Here is a 23,534-nt window from a genome sequence, read left to right as displayed (position 1 = left end):
GACCAAATTTAAGGGATCATAATAAAAAATGTTTTTCTTTGTAACGGGTTTGTTCAAAAACAATTATCATCAGATACATCGTACCAAATAAATATTGATATTGTCTTGGGCCTCAAAGATCTAGTATCAATTAAGCTGTAGTGTCCCTCTTTGACCTACGAATAAAATGTTTCTCTTACACATACACATATGCAGCACACACACACACACACACACTCGCTCACCAGTCCACACATGCAGACTGATTTTGTTAGCACAAGGAGGTATTGCATTTCCTTGGTTCAGAAGAAAACTATTGCGTAATAAATAACAATCGGGACAGCTAGGAATGTAGGCTGACACTTGCAATGATCTGCTGCGCCAAACATTAACAGCAACTGTGACTCCGGCGCGCACACACACGTGCACGCACACACCTGCAGTGACAGTGGAACAGAGCTCCAGGTGGACAAAGGAACACAATAACAAACCACCTGAGGAGAGAAAAAGGAGAGAGGAAGATCAAAGGCAGAGGACAGGAGCAGGAGAGACAAAGAAGCAACATCTCTCCCCCAGCTGCTCGCTGCAGTCTCTGTCGCAGCTAGAGAGATTGAGCAGCAATCAAAACTGACACAGAGCTTCCTATGCAGAGCTGTCACACACACACACACACACACACACACACACACACACACACACACACACACACACACACAAACAAACAGTATGTAGGACTGCACAGTTGTTTAGTCATATATCAACATTTAGATGCCACAATTACATAATATCACAGTGATGATAGCTTGTACAAAAAAAGGAAAAAGATTAAAAAAGTCTTCATAAAAAGTGCCAACATTATTGTAATCAATAACTGGGATTTTAGACATTATGGAGCCCTAACAGAGAGCTCTACTAATGCAGTCACTGATACCTCTGTAACCCACAAAAAACAACTCAATAGACAGGCCAACATGACCAAGCAAACACACATACAAAAATGCACGCTATTTCTGTGATCGTCTGATGAAGGGGTTGTCTGATCGTGAGACGGCTGGTGAGGTCTGAAAAACAATTTGCCTAATTTGTGTGTGTGAACAACATGCCCAATGACTCATGCTATAATACAGAAGTTCAATGCACCGAGGTGACGGAATCCTCTCCCTCAGGTGTGTGGGTGTTGATATTAAAAAGGGACACTTCACCGATTAGCATTAAGCTTTGTATCAGTAGAAACCCGGTAGTATTTTCGATTGACCGTGCTTCCCTGCCTCATGTCCCCCTGAGACTAGATTTCTCTGTATTGTGGGTCTGGAAAAAAGCCTCTGATGATGCAAAAATCGTCATTTAGCATCATCTGAGGTATTTTTGCCCAGAGGCTATGGACTACAGCCAGCTAGTTCCACATGTTTTCAACCCGCCCATAGGGGGTGGGACTGTCACTACCTGATGCGAGTAGAGTGTCAGCAGGACACATTGGTACAGATTGGAGAATATGCAGGAAACTTTATTACAGACGGAATACTCGACACACTACGCGAGCTTCGCCTGATACAGAGACCAGCAACTCGGCTTCAAAAGCGCTGTGTGAGAAAGCGGAAACGCGGAACGAGGGCAAGAGTTCGAGCTAGTGTCTGCTCATTAGACAACAAACTGGACTACATCCAATTTCAACAAAACTCCCAACGCGATTTCAGAGACTGCTGTGTTTTTGTTTTTGTGGAAACATGGCTGAACAACAGTGTACCGAACTCCGCTATCCAGCTAACAGGCCTGCTAGCCTTCCAACAGGTGTTGCTCTGTCGGGTAAGATTCGCAGAGGTGGGCCTCTTTGGAGGTGGGTGCTTTTATCAAACTACTGCTAACCGCTGGTGGAGTTTGTGACTGTTAAATGCCGACCATTCTACATTCCACGGTATACTCTGTGTTTACATCCCATCAAGCGCTAATGCTACCAATGCATTAGCTGAACTTTACGGAGCCTATAATGTGTGTGCACTAAATGTAGCCTGTTTCGTATGTTGTTTTTATATATTTTAAATGTGTAACACCACTTGAGCCACAGTGACACGTTTCATGTTTATGGTTGAAATGACAATAAAACACACTTGACTGCCTCATAATACTGTATCCCTTTAAATACAATAGGATTTAAAAGTTGCATTTTTTCCACCCAACCTCTTGGGCTCATACACTTTTTATTTAACATTAAATTGTATACCTACAGTATTTAAAATCAAGTACTTTGGCACTTTGTTTGGCAAGTTGTACAGCCAATTGAGGCAAATTTGTGGTTTTTGGGCTACGTAAATAAAAAAGACGTCACAAGTCTAGCTAAATGATAATGATGATATATAACACTTGCAACTGCAAGGCAGCTTTATTTGTATAGCACATTTCAGCAACAAGGCAATTCAAAGTGCTTTACATGAAACATGAAACATTAAAACAGTTAGAAAACAATTAAAAACAATTTCAAAGCATTAAAACAATTAACAATTTAAGATCATTAAAAGACAAGAATAAAATGTACAGTGCAGTATAAGAATTTTAAAGAAAGAGCAGTTAAAAATAGGTTATTTAAAGAAAGGCAACATTAAAAAGATATGTCTTCAGCCTGGATTTAAAAGAACAGAGTTGCAGCGGACCTGCAGTTTTCTGGGAGTTTGTTCCAGATATGTGGAGCATAAAAACTGAACGCTGCTTCCCCCTGTTTAGTTCTGACTCTGGGAACAACAAGTAGACCTGTCCCAGACGACCTGAGAGGTCTGGGTGGGTCATAGTGTAGTAGCAGATCAGAAATGTATTTTGGCCCTAAACCATTTAGTGATTTGTAAACCAGCAAAAGTATTTTAAAATCAATTCTTTGAGGCACTGGAAGCCAGTGTAGAGACTTCAGTACTGGAGTGATGTGATCCACTTTTTTGGTTTTAGTGAGGACTCGAGCAGCAGCGTTCTGAATCAGCTGCAGTTGTCAGATTGATTTTTTAGGGAGATTTGTAAAGACACCGTTACAGTAGTCAAGTCTACTGAAGATAAAAGCATGGACGCATTGGAAGTTTTTCCAAATCCTGCTGAGACATAAGTCCTTTAACCCTTGATATATTTTTAAGGTGATAATAGGCTGATTTTGTAATTGTCTTAATGTGACTTTTAAAATTCAGGTCTGAGTCCATGACTACACCAAGATTTCTGGCTTTGTCTGTTGTTTTTAACATTGTCATTTGAAGCTGAGTGCTGACCTTTAATCGTTCCTCTTTTGCTCCAAAAACAACCACCTCAGTTTTTTCTTCATTTAATTTAAGAAAGTTATGGCACATCCGGTCGTTAATTTGTTCAATGCACATATTCAGTTGTTGTATTGGGCTATAATTCCCTGGCGATAAGGTTATGTAAATTTGTGTGTTATCCGCATAACTATTGTAACTTATTTCATTGTTTTCCATAATCTGAGCCAGTGGAAGCATGTAGATGTTGAACAGAAGAGGCCCCAGAACTGAGCCTTGGGGAACTCCGCATGTCATATTTGTATGCTCAGATGTATAATTACCTATAGACACAAAGTAGTCCCTATTCTTTAAATAGGATTCAAACCACTTTAGTACTGAGCCAGAAAGACCAACCCAGTTTTCCAATCGGTCAAGTAATATGTTGTGGTCGACTGTATCAAATGCAGCACTGAGATCAAGTAATACTAAGACTGAAATTTTGCCACAATCTGTGTTTAATTGGATGTCATTAAAGACTTTGACAAGAGCCGTCTCAGTGCTGTGGTGTGGTCGAAAACCTGACTGGAAGGCATCAAAACTATTGTTGAGTGATAAGAAAAAGTTGAGTTGTTGAAAAAATGCTTTTTCTATGATTTTGCTTAAAAATGGAAGGTTTGATATCGGCCTATAGTTGCTCATTAGTGACGTGTCTAGATTGTTCTTTTTTAGGAGTGGCTTGATGACTGCAGTTTTTAGGGCCTGTGGAAAGATACCTGAGAGCAGAGATGTATTTACAATATTTAGAAGATCAGAAGCCAAACAATTCAAAACACTTTTGAAAACACCCGTTGGTAGAATATCAAGGCAACAGGAGGAGGTTTTCAGATGTTGTATAATGTCTTCCAGGTTGTTATGGCTGATCGCATGAAATTGTGTCATATTTGATTTTGTTTTGTGTGAACACTGTGACAACACATATCCTGTACTTGATATGGAAGCAATGACTGTTTGTCTAATTTTCTGAATTTTGTCTGTGAAGAAGGTGGCAAAGTCATTGCAAGCCTTGGTAGACAACAGTTCAGATGCTACTGGTACTGGAGGGTTGGTTAATCTATCGACAGTAGCAAACAAAGCACGTGAATTATTATTGTTTCTGACGATAATGTCAGAGAAAAAGGACCACTTTGCATTCCTTAGTTCCAAATTATAAATGCGAAGTCTCTCTTTAAAGATGTTATAGTGGACCTGGAGATTAGATTTTCGCCAACTACGTTCAGCTTTTCAACACTCTTTTTTTCTGTTCTCACCACTACAAAATTTCTCCATGGAGATCTTTTCTTACCAGAGACAGCTTTGACCTTAGTGGGAGCAATAGCATCAATAACATTCGTAATTTTACAGTTGAAATTATCTACAAGCTCAGTGACTGAGGCCCCAGTGAGGGTGGGTATAGAGGAGAAAAGCTGAATGAATGATTCACTGGTGTTTTCAGTGATATACCGTTTTCTGATTAACTTTGTTTGAACACTTTTGGGCACCGAGATAGTGCCGTTAAAGAAAACACAGGAATGATCAGAGAGAGCAACATCAGTCACCACAACCTTGGAAATGTTCAGACCCTTGGTGATAATCAAGTCCAGAGTGTGCCCCTTATTGTGCGTGGGCTGTGTCACATGCTGAGTCAGTCCATAGCTCTCAAAAACATAACATAGTTCTTTGGTTCCTCGGTCCTGGGGGTTGTCAACATGAATGTTAAAATCACCAGCAATAATTACACGGTCAAAGTTAATACAGATTATAGACAGCAGTTCATTAAAATTGTCAAAGAAGTTTGCACAGTATTTAGGTGGCCTGTAGATATTTATAAGTATAGCTTGAGGGGAGGATCTTAGCTGAAGAGCCACATATTAAAAAGAAGCAAAATTTCCATAAGATAATTGCGTACATTGGAATGAGTCAAACAAAATGGCGACTCCACCTCCTTTCTTATTCACTCTATTCTCACTCATACAACTGAAGTTGGACCATAATAACAGTGCTGCTGTTCTCATTGAGTCAGCCCCCCCTGGCTGACTCAATGAGAACAGCAACACTGTTATTATGGTCCAACCAGGTTTCAGTTAAAAACATAAAATCAAGATTGTGCTTAATAATAAAATCATTGATTAAAAATGATTTTCCTACCAAGGACCGGACGTTTAGTATGGCTAGTGTTAGTGTGTTTTCATTTTTTGTGACTGACTGTGGCTGACGAGGAATGGATGCTAAGTTTGCAAAGTTTGCCGTTAAGTGCTTATTCGTTATTCTTTTTCTATTACCTATCACAACATAAATTGTGGAAGAATCTGATACGCAGGGCCCAGGCTTTTCTTGGAAAGAGTCATGAGTGCTACTAGGCATGCAGCCTGAACCCGGTCCATATCAGTTAACGGTTGCTGCATTTTGCAAACAAGCATCCTTATCAGTTTGGGGAAAATGAGTTAGCTGCCGCTCTTGAGGGGGCAGAGGTGCCTGGCATTTTACTTTTGGCCGGGGGCGAACGATGGGAGAAGGAAGGGGGGCATACTTGGTTCCAGCATTCACCAGCTGCTTCATCTGGTCAGTGAACTCCAACATGGGGATGGAGGAAAGAGGAGAGAGCGACTCATCCTCAAAGACGTCCTCAAAGGCGTTGTGGTTGTTAAAGGAGTTTGAGTAGTGTTGGACGGGTGAGAATGGGGATTGAAATTTCTCATCTCTGCTCTTTGGTCTCTTATAATGGGGAGGGCGATGAGTTCTCGTTGGGGTTGGTAAGGGGGTTTGAGGAGTGTTGGATAGGTGAACAGGGGAGTTGAGATTTCTTGTCTCCGCTCTGTAGTCTCCCATGGTCAAATCCTTGCTCAGGTGGGGGCTGTGGTGGATCACTGCCGCACTTTGTTGTGTCTTCCTCTTGTTTTGTTTGTGTTGATGTATCTTGTCTCGTGCCCTTAGCCAAGGGAGCAGATGGGTGGTGCAGAGAGTAAAGTAGGCTAGAGGTGAACAGCTTTACTCCTGACTTGTTAAGTAAGAGTCTTTGCTTTAAAAAGATGTCTGCGGTCCCAGAAAATGTTAAAATTGTCAATGAACTGCAGAGAATGGTCGGTACATGCAGTTGAAAGCCATGTGTTCAGTGCCAGCAGTCTGCTGAATCTCTCAACTCCTATTCTGACTGGCGGTATAGGGCCACTGATAAACACTTTCGCATTTATGGAGCTAACAGTGTTCAGCAGATCCATAAACTCACGTTTCAGCACTTCAGACTCTTGCTTTACAACATCATTTGACCCTATATGCAGTATAATGTTCTTAGTAGTTGGGTGTGCTGCTACGATATCTGTGATTCTTTGGGCCAAGTCAGACACCATGTCTTTGGGATAACTGAGTATTTTGGCGTTTTTACTGCTTTTGATATCTTTTACAGAGTCACCCACAATCAGAGTTTGGGGCCCAGTCGTTAGCTTTCGCTGTAGTTTTTTAATTTTAGAATTGCTCTCAGTCCTTACCCTGTTGTGTGACGGTGAGACGCAATCCAGGTTATGTCCAGGGTCCTGCAGCAGAGGAGCAAATCTGTTCTCCACCTGCACACTCAGTTGTTGGGGAGGCATTTTGTTGCGGTTTTTCCCTTTTGCAGCTGTCCAAGGCTGTGTCCTACTAAGCACAGGGGTTGAAGAGGCGCTCTGCCTGGATGGTAATGCAGGCCAGCCGGTCGAATCACAAATCTCAGGGCACTGTGCTCTGCCCGTTAGTTGTCCTTCCAATTCCCAGGAAAATGATTTACTCTTAGGCTTTGCACCAAAAGAGTTCCAGGGAGGACTACCACTTGTTGATTTATTATCCGTTCCACAGCTCTCCTGTTTGTTTGTGGTCTTGCTGGTGCTAGTTAGCCGTGTGTTAGCATGCTTTTGTCCATTGCTTTGGTTCAGTGGTAAAGTGGTGTCATTTCCACAAGATCTGTTCACTTCCACGTTTACTTCTAACCTGTAAATTTTGGTTTCCAGAACTGCAATCTTCTGAAGGAGTTTGTAGTAGGAAGGCATCTTGCTGCTAATTAGCTTTAGCTACAGTCACTTTGACAGGCTTGAGCTATTTGTAGGCCATGCTCACGCAGAAAAATGTTGAAAAATGGCAATAACCTACTATGCCTATAAAAAAAAAATGTATAGTCCAGTATAGTCCAGTGATTTATAAGTATCCAGAGCCGTTGCTCATAGTTTCTCTGAGGGAAAGCAAGATTATCAGCAGAAGTATGCAAGCAGAGGCAAGAGCAAGCAGCAAAGCGTCTGCACTGTAAGAAGCAGGAAGCTACTGCAACAGATTTATATATTTTGACACCTTATAATGATTCATTGGAGGGGCATTCAGGTAGTTCACAGGTTGAAAAAGAAAAAAACTGGAGCTTGTTCTTAGTTGCATATTGCAGTAACTTAAACTGCAATTTGTAAATGTCTTTATGCCATTTCACAATGCAACATGCTGAAAATAAATATACTCAAGGATTAGCAACACAGAGATGCATACAGCTGATAAATAAGGCAGTGACCGCTGATGTGAAGAGATCTGACACTGCATGTCATTAATTATAATTTGGGCTGGCACGGAGACCGCACCCAACAACCCAGATGTGATTTCAAGATAACAAAGCTTTTGTGGCTAAGTGGTCTAAAGGGGGCATGTCATTAGATCACATCATCAAGGGTTCAAATATGAACCAGGATCTTTTGTCACAAGTCTCTCCCTTTTCTGACCTTTCCCGTCTCTCTTCACCATCAACTATCTGACAAAGAATATTGCTCCAGCAGTGTTTCCTCTATGTTGATTTTATTGTGGCGGTGCGCCATGGCAACATTTCTTCCGCCACGCTATCAGAAATAGGGCAGACGCACAATAGTCGCAGTTGCCTTTTAAATGATCTTGCCGACATAATGCACCCCCCGTTGGCTGCCGCTCACATTGCAATTTAACAACAAGTAGAACTATTCAGAAGATACTGGGCCCGTCCAGTTTAACTCTACATACTGTTGTGTTGATGTAGTTTATTGTCAAAACGTTTGCTTTCTTCCGAGTCAACTATTAAAACGACCAGCTCCACCAAAAACATCACCGCGGGAGATGGCTTTGAAACGCAGACACCAAAATTAAGGTAAGAAATAAATAACTATCGTTAACATTACAAGAAACATAAACAGGCTAGCTAGCTAACGGTTATCGATCTCACGACGTAACCTTTTGCCCGAGACAGCGTTGTGGAGAGTGAAACGGGAGACTAGAAAAAGGTAGTGTGTTGTTAGGATAGCTACAGTAAATCATAGGCTCCTGTTATCTAAAAGATTTTCAATAATGGCTCAATATCTAAATGATGATCTAAATGGCAGTCCACTCTCATCCACCGCGCTGTTTACACAAACACAGCTCTACTCTACTCTAAATAGCGAACTTTGACAAACAATATAAAACAAAAGCTGTCGGTTTGTAGTCTAACTGTTTCTTAGTTTGCCTCAAATTTGGAAATTTGGACAAATTCTTGTAAACTTAACTGCTGGCTAAACTAACCATCGTCTGCTGGAGCATCTATGGATGTATTATAAAACCAAAACAAACCAACGTGGCTACTTAATATACACGTGAATGACACAATCTTTATGTTCACGTCTTCATTCTTGATGATGATGCCGGTTGTATTCTGGCCCTCATGACCCCTGACCAAGGACTCGGTATAAATTAAGTACATTTGCAGAATGATATGGTATTAGGCCCAGGCCCAATTTGTTAGGAATACCAGTTGTACCATAAAATAGGATGAGAAATAGTATTGTTATATTAAAATTCTATACAACTGCTGTTCGGAAAGACCTGCCCCCACTGCTAAAAAAAAATCTTAAAGGAAACACTGTCCAGAAATACTGTGAAAAAAGAAAAGAAGAGATAGATTATGTAACTATTATAACTACTATGAAAGCAAAGAAGAAAATGTGTTGTGTTCCTGATACAGTTTCAAACTGTTTCTCTTTCTGATAACACACTCACACTCTTTACAAAGATGCCAAAAAAAACAACACTGAGCCAAGAATGGAGTAAGGCAGCATTATAACACACATACACACGCTCAAAATCAAAAGGCTTTCAGAAAATGCAGCAAAACAAAACTCTGTACTTTGAACACTGTTCAAATGTAACTATATGTGCATACATACACAGGCATTCACACACACACACACACACACACACACACACACACACACACACACACACAATCTGTAATTGCAAACAGCAGTTCCCGAGAACAACATTAATTTAGCCTGAGAAAGAATGCAAGCCATGAAAAGGAAAAAATACACAAAGAACACATTTGAACACTGAAGAAGAAGGGTCACAAAGTTATGCAACACAGAAAGAGAGAGAGAACAAGAAAAGAAAGCAAGATGAAAGGCAGGAGATGGAAAGTGAGAGACAAGGAGGAGTGTGGGTAAAAGTGAGAAATAGAGTCAGTGTGAAAGAGACAAAGTTATTTTGGCTTTGATATAAAGAAAAAACAAACACCAGAAATTGACAATTATGTAACACACCCTATACTGGATTAAAACTAGTGGGGTTACATGTTTATGTTTTGTTCACACGCTCCTACTTATACCAAATAATGTCCCTATCAATATGACATATTGTACAGAGGAAAGGTGGGCCTCGCGGAAGGCCAAAAGGAAGCATTCTCTGTTCCCTTTGTAATCCTCCTGTTTGTGTGTGTGTGTGTGTGTATATGTGTGTATGTGTGTGTGTGTGTGTGTGTGTGTGTGTGTGTGTGTGTGTGTGTCTGTGACCTTGTATAGTCCCTTGTGCAGCTGATTGCTGTATCAAATGAGTACGAATTCAAGTCTGAGGTGACTAGAAGGCAAAGATGCACGTAATACACTGTAAGGCAAGGCACATGTCAGCAACAGTGCAATTCAAAGTGCTTTACATAAAACATTAAAAAGCAGTTCAAAATGAATACAAAATTAAAAGAGATAGAATACAGGAATATAATTCATAGTGCAGTACAATGAATAAAAAAAAAAAAAAAGGCAACATCAAAAAGATAGCCTTGATTTAAAGGAGCTGAGAGTTGTTGCGGACCTACAGTTGTGGAGCACAAAAACTGAACGCTGCTTCCCCCTGTTTGGTTCTGATTCTGGGGACAGCAAGCAGACCTGTCCCAGATGATCAGAGAGGTCTGGGTGGTTCATAGTTTACAAGCAGATCTGAAATGTATTTTGGCCCTAAACCATTTAGTGATTTATAAACCAGCAGAAGTATTTTGAAATCAATTCTTTGAGTCACAGGAGTGTAAAGACATAAGAACTGGAGGGATGTGATTCACCTTTCACCTGTACTGACACAGAAGTTATTTCACTATGGAAACAGCCCACACCGGTTTGTCAGAGCTTGTCTGTCATGGGGGAAAAAAAGAAGAAAAAAAGAAAGAAAGAAAAGAAATCACCATGACAACCCAGTCAATGGAGAGTGGTCTTTGCGGTGAATCGAGCTAGTTAACTGGTTTTGGTTTCTTCCACATTGTGCAGCCTGAGCTGGACAATGAGCCGGCTAAATGGTTAAAGATCAACATGTGCTTCCTACACAGAGAAGACTAAGAGCCCATAAAATTGCAAGAATAATTTTGTTAATTTCCTTTTGCACTTTTATTATAACCACTGGCACCCTCTGTGGATTAAAGTGGTGCTTGATGCAACATGACCAATGATTCATATTAGGATTTCAATTCTTACAAAGCCATGACACACAGAGCCATCACAGTCATGACCACTCAGCACTTGGTGATGTTATTCCATACTTTTCATTTTATTGATATTTGCAAATAAACTATAATTCAGCCATTTTTTTTGCCTCCCCTTCCTTTTAATAATATCATGATACAATAAGTCTTAAATGTCACTGTTTATACTACTAAATGGAGGTGCACATATCATATTTTTAAGAGAATCATCTTTTTAAGATAATTTCTGGATCCTGACAAATGGAAATGGAAATGATAATTTGAAGACAAACTGACGACTCCTGCATAAGCGGCTGGATTTGATGTTACTGTAGTTCCTATTTTGTCTGACCTGAAAAATAGCACACTTTCTGATGTTTACTTTAACCAAGCAAAAGAATGGGCATGTGTGTGCGGACTGAAGGATCATTAACCTCCTAACATTAATTCATCAACATTTTCCCCAACATTTCCCTCAAATCATTTAAGTAAAGTTAAAGAAAACAGTTTCCGCACTCTACGACAATCTCCCAGCAATCATTTTGAGTCGATATATCATGCACCCCTAATCAATAGTATAGCAGTAATAATCTGATCACTGCACCTGCTTTTGAATTTGCTTCTCTAGAAGATAAAACATAGAATTTCGGCTAATGTTTTACTGCACTAGATGTATCTGTGTTTTAATGTCTTGTATCTATTTGCCTCTGGTCGCTGCCTATTGGCCAGGTCGTCATTGTAAAAAAGAATTAGTTTTCAATTGACTATCTGTTTAAATAAAGGTAAAATAAAAATGTGAGTGAAATCATATGCTCTCTGGAAAACACGCATTGTGATGTAGGGTGAAATCAGCCTGCATTTGCTTCGTTTCCTGCCCTGAGGTGCACTGTAGAGTGGGATTATACAGTTCAACGCTTCACTAACACCCCACTCATTACGTGCACACACTGACTCAGCCTGCCACAGCATCAGCAGTGCACGCGCACACACACACACACACACACACACACACACACACACACACACACACACACACACACACACACACACACACACACACACACACACACACACACACACACACACACACACACACACACACACACACACACACACACACACACTATTATTAAGCTCTAGCCAGCAAACTCACATACACACAATGTGAACATAGACACGCGCACACACACAAAGCCTGTTAAAAAGGGTATGAGATCACATTTCACTAAGCCATTATTAACACCCGCATTAGACAAGCTAGAGAACCAGTGGTTATTTAATCTAAAGTGATGTGAATGAAGCGAATCTGTGTGTGTGCATATGCAATTATAACTTTAGTTTGCATGTGTGTGGGAGCATGTCAGTGCATAGATGTGTCCTCATGTACTAAGATGATGTACAGAAGTGGGCAGGCATGCTGTAAACATGTGTACATGTGTGTCTGTCCATTAGATTGACAGCAACACAAATCAGTATGGTCCTGATGAGGATTTACTAACATGATCCCTGTCCCTTAGTAACTGACCTGAAGAGTGTGCGTGTGGGTGTGTGTGTTTAAAAGTTACGACAATAATGACAACATTTACCACATGATGACGTCTGTTACTCTCTGCTCATACTAACCATATAGCCACAACTCCGTCTGCAGATTACATGGTGAGAGACCAACAACTTCACAGAAAAACATCAGTCCTTTGGAGATATATAGTATGATATTAATGACACTTCATAAGCGCCATTATAACACTCTACTCACCGCCTGGTTCCTGTCGGGCAGCCGGTAGTTGTGGTTCTGCAGGAGCCGACAGCCGTCCTTGGCCAGCCGCTGAACGGCCTCCAACCCTAGCCGGCTGGTCAGCTCCTCACGGGCGCAAACGGTCCCCATTCCTCCACTGTTGCTGCCCCCGCCATCCCGGAGTGCACACATCCCGCCCAGCTGCAACACAGGTGGCATGAACACATATCTCAACCCGCAGTCCCAAGACATGGTGGAGACAGTCAAAAAGGGTTTGTGGGATGGAGTTCAAGAAAGTTCAGTGTTTTGGTCCACGGGAGGATGAAAGCAGTTTGGGCATAATCCAGAAACATGCAATGACAAGTTTTTAGTTGCCCCTTAACGTTCATGTGAGGAGAATAAGATAAAATGGTAATCCTGGGTTTGTCTTGTTCTCTCTCTTGGATTCTTCTTTGTCTCTTATTCTTTCTATCTATTACAGTCTGTAATTTTCTTTATCTGTTGCACTTCTCTCTTTGTCTCAGTCTGTCTGTTCTGTGTCAGAGAATCTGGCGGAGAAAGAGTGAGTGTGTGTGATTAGTTGTATAAGTGGGCGGGAGTGGGTGTCTGTCTGGGAAGAGTGTGTGGTTGGGGTGGGGGGGTCTGAATGTCTCCTCCCCTCTATAGTTGGGACTTGAAAATTGTGTTATCCATCCAGAAAGAGAAACACAGCAGACAGTAACACCCCTTAAGAGATGAAGAGACAGAGAAAGAAAGGCAGAAAAAGAAACCGAAAGAGACAGAAAATGGATTTCATTTAAGGGCCTGCAGGACACAGATAAACTAATGGCTTTTTCTTCAGATAGACTTGACGACAAAAAACATAACTGTGTGTGTGTTCCCTGCTAATATGATGGTTATCACCAGTGGCGGGCAGCCTAGTCTGTTTATTTTCCTTGGAAAAGGAAGAGGGGTATTTCATTTGGCTCCGAGTTGGTTAACACTTCCTGTGAGCTCAACAATCCCACGGTGCCATGCTCTAGCAAAGGGTAACACACACACACACACACACACACACACACACACACACACACACACACACACACACACACACACACACACACACACACACACACACACACACACACACACACACACACACACACACACACGATAGTATACTCCCACGCTTTATTGTTTACAAGGAAAACTCCCCTCAGTGACAACTCTTATCTGCTGGAATAGCCACGTACACACGTACACACACACGTACACACACACACACACACACACACACCACAGACCCCTGTCCCTTGCTGCTTCCTGTTAACCTGTTTTAAGCTTCCTGTCTGATACAGAGCACACCGAGATAAAGCTGTGTGTGTGTTTGTATTGTGTGGCTGTCTCCGTCTATCTCCTTTACTCTCCCATTGTATTTTGAATTTTTCTTTGTGTGAGTGTCCTTGTGTTAGAGTATGACAAACTAACTAATTAAACTAACTAACTCCTTCTAATTATGTAAAATAAATTAAACTAATGCTCAGCAATACAATCTGCAGTGGTTCCCAAACCCCTGAGAAGGACTGCAGGATAAATTTTATGGCCCATGTCCACTTTTGTGAGCAAAACTTCTTGTCTTAAGGGGTGAAAGGTTTCCACTAGACATTGTAACCACAGCAGCGAGTCAAAAAGGGAGTCGAGCCGTAACATGCAGTGGAAATTAGGCTACAGACATACAGTATGTGACCTCTGACAAGGGGGTCGCAAGAAGCCATTTCTTTGCACATCTTTGGTGCTGTATATGTAATTGTGTTTTAAAAGATTCTCTTTTTCCTGTTCTCCTCATCTTTGGTGTAATCAGCGAATGAATAAATGATGGGGTTTCCACTGTAAAGGGATGGGACCAGAGAGCAAACAGGTCTTCCTTGCACTTTGTTCTGACCCAATTTTCTATGTTGAGCCACCTCACAGAGGTACACACACATGCCCAACACAAGTTGAACCAAAAGCTGCTTTTTATGTATTTTAGCAAAATTGTATTGACGTACCACACCTCTTTATATTTTTTTTGTTTGTGCTGCATAAGAAGAGAGGTTGTCCAACTATTCCTGTCTTAACAGTTCAAACAATCTTAACATTATTATCTCCACTGGCATTATAACAAACTATAAGCTTTATCTAATACTTTATTTAACTAATACAGAGATATCAGGAATATTTCTATACTAATTTGGATTGGCTTTACTAAGACTATTGTAGGCCTACTTTAAGATGATTATGCACTGTCCAGATTACACAGAAAATATAAATATTGGATTGGAAATTACCTGAAGGATCAGGATTTGGGGCAAAATAAAATAGATATATAATTATAAGATACCATTTGGTATAAGTAGGAGTGTGTTTCTACGTGTGTGTGTGTGTGTGTGTGTGTGTGTGTGTGTGTGTGTGTGTGTGTGTGTGTGTGTGTGTGTGTGTATTACCGGGCTGCTCTCCTCGCTGGGTGTGCGAGGCTCCTGTTGGCTCGTCTCCGTCGTCTCAGAGTCCTGCTCTGATACTGCAACCAACAACAAACAGAATCAGGTTATTTATGACAGAACTTCACACTCATTATGTAACATTGTCTTTGTCACTGTGTGACACTAGGTGAACTTCTCAGGAAAGCGCATACAGTCAAGCTAAATGTATACTTACAAGCTTTGCGAGTCTTTCGGGCAAGAGCAGCCGCCAACTCACTTTGTACCTGTTTGAGAAAAGGTGTCAAAACAATACGTAAAAATATAAAAACTCTAAATAATCAATTAAAACTCACTATAATGAAGCGGCAATAGGATACTGCATTTACCAATCTTCAGACACACATGCAAACACTGACCGTAGACGTGAGCCTCTCAAGAGCTTTCATCTGGAGAATCTCACTGCAGATGTCTCTGTTGCCTTCAGAGTCCTCCTCTGACCTTGGATAGACACAGACACACACACACACACACACACACACACACACACACACACACACAGACATAGCTTTACTTAACAACTGACATGTGCATTATTCTGACAAACACTGTTAAGAGAAATAAGTTTCCTGTAGGGCTTTCACCCTCTCTATGCTGCCCCCTGGTAAACCTAGAGAAGAACTACAGCCTACAAACATCTACATTGTGTACAGTTTCAAAAAGTCTGTATTCAAATTGATTTAAGTGGACAGAAGCCCCTGTTCTATTTTCACCCTTTGTATGAAGAAACCTCCGCATTATATCCAAACAAAAGGGATCTAACAGTGGCTTCCCAATGGTGGATCACTGGTTAGACATTGATAAGACCTGACGTTTGTTGCTCAATCCTGTACTAAAACCTCTTTAATGTAATGAAACATCATTAAACATTTCCTCAATTCATCAAACTTAAATGAACTGTTGACATCATTTATCAAGTCGACGTGGTTCCAACTCCTGAAAATGTGAAGATTTGCTGTTTTTTTCTAAAAACATTTTCTAAAGGATTAGTTGAAAACATAATCAACAGATCTTTCATTGCAGCTCTAAACCTGATAAAGTATAAGCCAGCACAAGTATATTTTCTGTGTGAATAATTTCTATTCGGCAGAGTTGTATGCCTGTTTTATTTTCACTCCCATCTGTCTTTGTAGTTCTTTACTGCTCACATATCTTTATATGGAGCATCTTTCTCTGCACCCCCCTTCTCGCTTTAATGTGGTTTCATTTAAAAAAATCTCCCCGAGACACCCTTCTATTGATGTTAGTGAGGCTGTGTCTGTGTGTGTGTGTGTGTGTGTGTGTGTGGTACTGCAGCGGCTGTGTGTAGATGTGTTTAGTTTGTATATACATGTGTAACTCGTGTTGAGGATTTTTCTGTGAATACATTTGTGTATGACTTAATTTGTGTATTTGTGTGTGTGTGTGTGTGTGTGTGTGTGTGTGTGTGTGTGTGTGTGTGTGTGTTGTTTTGGGGTAAACACTGCATTATTCCCACCACAATAATACAAGGTTGTGGAGTTTGTCTTCAACAGTGGCAGACTGCCCCCGAAGGCCCCTCATCTAATATATTCATACAAAACCACTGTTTGGATTGGTCTTCCACACACTGCCTCACCCCTGCACAAGATACATGCACACTCTTTCTCAAGCATGCACACACACATTTACACAGACCAATTTGCATACAATTTGGATTTTATCAACAGATCCTAGTGGCACTACTAATAGTTGTGAAGGAACGAAGATGAAGCACTGTGTGACTGTGTCTGTGTACACTGTAATCTGATAAGGAAATGATAGATGCAGAAGCAGAGGAGATGGTGATAACGCGCAGCCTACAGCCTGACACATCAGCTATCGGCTCTGACACAGACAGAAAGAGAGAGGCAGGTAGACCAACAGGTGCCTTAAAAGGAATGAAAATACCATAGTGTTACCGTTGCAATAAAAGCAGTTTGCTGCTTGTGCTTTCCTTTCAGTATCTACGGTCAAAATGACTTGCCTCCACTCTCCTTTAAAATAAGATAACTTATATTCAAACATCTCACAGAGCGAAATGAAAATGGAGAAATTATCAAGTTGTCAATGCAATTTAATGCTGGGGATTTTTATCTTTTGTTGTTCATTAGTGGATCATGAGATGTATAAAGTCTATTCTCCGTCATCATGCTAAATTTATTCTCATAAGGGTCATTATGTTTTTTTAGCCAGCGTTCTTTTGGCAATTTGGTGACTCACCAACCATGAGCCTGGATGTACCAGAGCTAGAAGAGAGACACAGTGGGAGGTGTGTTACCAATCATTAAGCAGCACAGAACAGTATTGATAGAGGATTAACATGATTGGTGATGGCAACAGCTCCCTTTTCATTCCACGTCTAAGGCACATGCTGCAAGTTGTAGTCATGTTGTGTGAGCTACCAGAACAGATCCCATACGAACAATGTGTCACCAACCCTATTTTTGATACGGATTCTGTTAGGTAAGATAAATATAAGTACATCCTTGGCTTTAATCTACCTACTGCATATGCACATATGGTTGTGATCTAAATGGTACCAATCTTACACAGAACTAAAAGTTTGTACCACATTGCAGATGGAGTTATTTGTGGAGGAGGACGTAATCTCTGTCAAAACCAGTGACTGTTTGGTTGCCCTCCTTTTTAGCTAAAATGTTCCCAATGTTCGGTAACACTTTACTTGAAAGTATCAACATAATCGTGACATGACACGGTCATGAACGTGTCATAAACAAGTCATAAACGTTTATGACTTCTGTCATTAAGTGTCATGACAAGTTGACATTGTTTGGGTTGTCTCGATTATGACAACTTGACATTAATCAAAGTGACATTGTAAGAAGATGTATTTGTCATGACAACTTGACATTAAATTTCTTTGGAGTATCCTTATTAAGACAACTTGACAGTAAACAGGATGACATTATGTCAACTTGTCATGACCAAGACAACTTCTGGTAATGTCCCTTTGATTAATGTCATAATCAAGACAACCCAAACAATGCCAAGTTGTCATGACAAAAACGAATGAAACTTAATGACAGAAGTCATAAACGTTTATGACTTGTTTATAACGTTTATGACACGTTCATGACAGCGTCATGTCATAGTTACGACAGTGGTGTCATGTCACGATTATGTCGATACCTTCAAGTAAAGGGTTACCAAATGTTCCTCAGCATTCTGCAAATTTGTTTCTTTTTCCTTTTTGAACTAGAGCATCATGCAAAGCAAGCAAGTGTTTTTTCTCCTCCCAAGCTAAGGTGTCATATTTTGGCTCCTGTCAATTCTGCACCTCGTGCACAATGATATGCAGAGAACACAAAGACAGGAAACACCACTTCTTACTACACCAAACAATAAAATATGTATATAGATAATGTACTGTATATTATATACAGTATAATGTGGGAACAAAGAGTACAAAGATTTGTGCATTAAATATTCAGTAATAGCCCTGCCAGAAAATGTGTGTAAATTTGTGAAGCTGACGCTGTAGTTCAAGTAATATTTAATATTTAGGCATTGTTTGTATACAGGGTGACAACATATTACACATTATCAACATAATCTAAACATAGCCTTAAAATGTATTGGTTGCAGGGCTATTGTATTGGATGACATACTGTCCAAGTGTTCACATTACTGTGTTAGATATGGAAGTTGAATGCAACTCAGACTGTACAGAAAAAGGACGGAAATCAGTGCACACTGTATAGTTCAGTGTGTTAGATAGGGTGGTGTTCACATCTAAACATTAACTCCATGATCAGTCCCCTCTCTGACATTCTAAACTTGACATGGACTAAATTTTAAATGAACAAATGTGGTGCAACTTTAACTTTAATGCTGTCTCCTTACATAGCTCTTCAAAAAAAGCACTATATGTGCAGGTTTTGCCCGTACTGTAATGTGAACCACATCGGAAGAGAGAAAATGAAACCGAGAGACTTTCATGCCAATAAAACTTATTCAGTTAAAACAGAATTGAATTCAGATATAGTCTAATTTTAATATATGTATATTAAAAATAGACTCTCAGTTAAAATACTAGTACACTTTTAAGATTCAGAAGACCGTGAGATTCTTGTGGTTTTATTCCACAAAAGAATATTTATTTCTAGCAAACAGTGCAGTGTACAATGAACAATAAACTAATCAACTTTAATGACCACATTGTGCCTGGTGGCAAATACTATTGTTCACACAAACTGAATGATGACACATACAAAAACATCTTCTACACATGATGCAGAGGAGATAGCCCATTTAATTAGTAGCATGGTTAGGGCTTTACTAAGGGACTGTTCATTATTTATTTAAGGGGCCACCGGAGGAGTTTTGGGACCTTTAGCCAAAATAGACATGACCCTCCCCTCGCCAGTAAAAAGACTTCTATCACCCTCCAAAACGATTTGGAAAAAAGGCATGACCCTCCTCCAACAACTTATTGATACTTTCTGTACTGGTTTGCGCTTGGCAAATATATACAGATTCCCATTGTTTTTTTTTTTACAGCCATGACATACGTGACTAAACCTCTGCATTCTCATCTGATGCATCACACTCCTCTGTTATGGTGTGGTGGCCATTTCAGTAGATTTACTCACTAACGTTGTGGAAACACAATAAGCATGGAAAATACTTCCTTCCCACACTTGCACGTGCATTACTGCATTACTTCAAATACTAAGTTACTCCACTAGTAAACTAGTATTCACTTGAAATAAAACAATAACATATTGAGACCATTCAGCAAGGCACTCTGGGTAACATTCAACACACAAACTGGTTGCTATGGACTCGTCACTAGGCTTCCTCCACTTCGCCGTTTAAACAGTTATCCGTTTATTAAAGCTATCTAAAATGTCAATAACCACCATCTCTTCGCCCCATTCCTCTGCACCCTGCCAACCTGTGGAAGCACTGTGGTGGAGTTAGTACGTACGTCATCCACTATAACGTATAGAAAGTAACATACAGTACATACAGTATGGTACATAAGCTTTGTATTAGTAAGTATGACATTCAATTCCCCTCACTGTCATGCTCGCTCCCCGGTGTCTGCAAATACACCCTTTGAAGTTGACACACAGATGAATGTGTTGACGTGTGCGCTTGTTCCCTCGCTCTCCATATATATTCTTTTTCCCGTTACCCGTCTCACTCTCTCTCTTTCTCTGAGTGACAGATTGAGTTCAGTAGCAGGCTCAGCAGGAATCCCACACAGGAACAGCAAAGTAGGGAACTCTGGCTGAAACCACTCCGCGTGTGCGTGTGCGTGCGTCAGAGCCCATCTTACGGATGAGTGTTTGAGGATGTGAAGGTGTGTGTGCATGCACATCAATGTGTCTCTCACATAAGCACATTGAGGATTTAAAACACTGAATAGAGATTAGGTTTCTAGCTGGGATTTGAGGAAGCTATAGTGTGTATGTGTGAGTGTATATTATGTTGCAAAACAGTAATGTACTTCCAAGCGTGCACGTCCACATTTCCACCAAATCAAACACAGCGACTTGTCTTTGACTTGACTTTTTAATGGTAAATCCTCAGACAGACAAATGACCTTAACCATAAATCTAAACAGGATCACTGTCACTTTGACTTTGATATTTTACCAGAGCAACGGGCTTCCACTTCAGGTCAATGGAGATCATCCGATACATCACCCCTGAATCACGTTCACCAACTATTCTCAAGATTCTGAAAATTGTTTAACATGTGGGCTCTAATGACCGTGACCCAGTGACAATGGAAACCCCTAACTTGTCATTACAACAGATAAATATGACCGATAATGTCCGTCTGTATGTTTATCCATTAGACCTGTAACTTTTTACCTTTTAAAATTCTAACAACCATTCAAACTTATATATTAACAATTTATATATTAAATATATAATTGTTTGGTTAACTCCAAATTCAGTGTACAGTATAAGCGCAACAGGCTATGCTTTGCAGTCCAGCAGGGGGCATTTGTAAACTGCACTTTTCTCTTTGTTTACACAAAATGGAGTAAATAATAGTATAATAATATAATATGTTATACAAGCTATACTTGCAGGTCTAAAAAAAAAAAAAACAGCCACCAGCCACACAAACATCTCCAACTAATCCACAAGTAAAGAGGCATATTTTAGCCCTAATCATGAAACCAAATCGTCTGCGATGTTATGTGTGGGAGCCATTTTGGAATCAACATCAAGGTGAGGCGGCTTTTATTCAAACTAGGGCTGTCACAATTAATGAGATAATAACGAGTTTAACACAAATTAATTTTAACAACACTCTTTTTTGCTGCACGATTAACGCACGTTCTGTGATTTGGGCCTCGGGCCGCTCCGTACTTTGAGAAATCAAGAAGCGATGCAGCAGTAACGTTGTGGATGGCTAGCAGAAACAAACCTTGAGCAGAAATGGAAAAAGAAAAGAGTCTTTTGAATGGCAACGTTGAGTCTCAAATACCATTTGCTGGCCAAGCATACAGCTGACACAGAGACCCCCCCTCTTATTTAACCTTTACAAGTGTAAAGTAGGACACTAAATTGTGTTAGTATTACCAAGTAATGTTACATTCAGGCCAATATGCCCATCTGTTGTTGCTTTATGAGCTTGCGTTTGCCATATTATGATTAGGAATATTTTTTGAGCATACAGTACCTTTGAGGTTATTGTGGATAATATTCTAGACAGCATAATTTGTCCACACCCATGTTGATAAGACCATTAAAAACTAGAAAAAAATTCTCTTTAAAATACATGTAGAACAGATAAAAAATGTGCAATTAATTTGCAATTTATCGCAAGTAAACTATGGACAATCAATTAAACATTTGTAATCGATTGACAGTCTTAATATACACTAATTAAGCCCTACCATCCATCCATTGCAGCATCTAATCAGATTTTAATGGACACTTACGGGCTGTTGGCCCCGCCTCCAGAGCGAAACTGGATGTACGGGGCGAGTTGTAGGAGGAGCCTAACTGCCTCTGGCCATTCCCCCTCATTGGAACGAAAGTCACAGGAGGCAGAGTCACATTCCTCAAAGCTGAACTGGTAGTAAGAGTTTGAGTCTGAAAACATCACCCGCTGGTCCACTGAGGAAAGAATAAGCACACAAACACCAAAAAAAATTTTAAGTAGGAGTTTCCTCTCCTGTTGCGTGTCATAAATTCCATCACATCTCATTTGACTTGCAAAACAGCCATTCAGAGATTTTCCTATTTTCCCTTCATCATTTTCACAGTGTGGGACTACTTTAACAAACTTGGTCCTCATCAAGTGTGTGGACAATAACAATAATACCTGATGAAGGTGCTGTACACTGTTTGTAAAAGGTCATTACAGTGTAATCAAAGAGTTGGACGCCATACTTTTCGGGGGCCACCATGTAAGTAGGGTTGGGTATCGTTTGGGTTTTTCCGCTAAAAGGATACTTTCAAAACGGTGCCGGTGCCTAAACGGTGCCTGAACCGATACTTTAAAAATAAATAAGGATGAGCACAAAATGACAGCCGGCGACATTAAAGAATGGCTTATTGCTAAGGCCATATGGTCAAAATTTATTTATTAAATATGTAATAACAATAACTTATTTCACCAGTAACCTGCTGTTAAACGACAAAAACAACCACTAGATGGGAAAAAGGTATTTTACAATAACTTTGAAGGCTTACCAGTTTCAAGTAAACGCACTGTTTGTGTAGATTTTTAGACAACGGCAGCTTCAGACTGTTGTAGGCCTACGTCACAGTGAAAAACATTCACACTTTACACTGTTTAGCTGTCAGCATTGTAACAATGTTTAATCTAGCTACTAGCTAACAGTAGGCTAACGTTACCTGCTGCCAAGTGTAATGTTAACTAGCGTCACATGCAGTGATGCTTCTGTTGCCTCTTATGTATGTTTCCAAGCATCAGAGAGAAGTGCAGGCATTTAAGTGGCACCGAAATGAGGGACTGAAATCCACGTTGCTATTGGGTCCGGTAGATATCGGTTGTTTAGACACCGGTGCCATATTAGCACCCAGTTTCGTTACCCAACCCTACATGTTAGCTCACCTATCCTGCCTAATTATCAATAAGTGGCAGTCTATGCTATGGAAAGGATGGCAAGTGATGCATGCTTGTTATTGTTTGTACAAATATACACAGATTTACATAATCAAGAATTGAGTACTCATCATTCACACTCAAATCAAACAAGCTATTTAACTTGTGAGGTTAGCAACTTAAAAGGTCTTTAAGTTATTCTGATAAAAAGAAATGATGTAATATGTACATTGGTTTGTAAATAGCACACACTTTTTAGTTCTAGAGAAAGAGTAAAGACATGGTGACAACAATAA

At 40.2% G+C, this 23,534-nt stretch overlaps 1 protein-coding gene across 2 annotated transcripts in view; it reads right to left on the bottom strand.

Moving 5' to 3' along the window:
• The window catches only part of rapgef5a (Rap guanine nucleotide exchange factor (GEF) 5a), a 70,035-nt gene that overhangs the window by 16,287 nt on the left and 30,214 nt on the right, over positions 1–23,534 (bottom strand). For both annotated transcript variants that reach the window (XM_028597920.1, XM_028597919.1), the window contains exons 5-9: positions 22,106–22,283; positions 15,537–15,618; positions 15,356–15,404; positions 15,145–15,218; positions 12,704–12,883 (exon numbers count right to left, since the gene is read on the bottom strand). In XM_028597920.1, coding sequence (XP_028453721.1) covers positions 12,704–12,883; positions 15,145–15,218; positions 15,356–15,404; positions 15,537–15,618; positions 22,106–22,283 — 563 coding nt within the window. The remainder of the gene's footprint in view (positions 1–12,703; positions 12,884–15,144; positions 15,219–15,355; positions 15,405–15,536; positions 15,619–22,105; positions 22,284–23,534) is intronic.

The sequence above is a fragment of the Perca flavescens genome, chromosome 14, assembly GCF_004354835.1.
Source record: "Perca flavescens isolate YP-PL-M2 chromosome 14, PFLA_1.0, whole genome shotgun sequence".
In the NCBI taxonomy this organism is placed as follows: domain Eukaryota; kingdom Metazoa; phylum Chordata; class Actinopteri; order Perciformes; family Percidae; genus Perca; species Perca flavescens.
The sequence above is the reverse complement of the archived record's forward strand: the minus strand, read 5'-3'. Positions and strand labels throughout refer to the sequence as shown.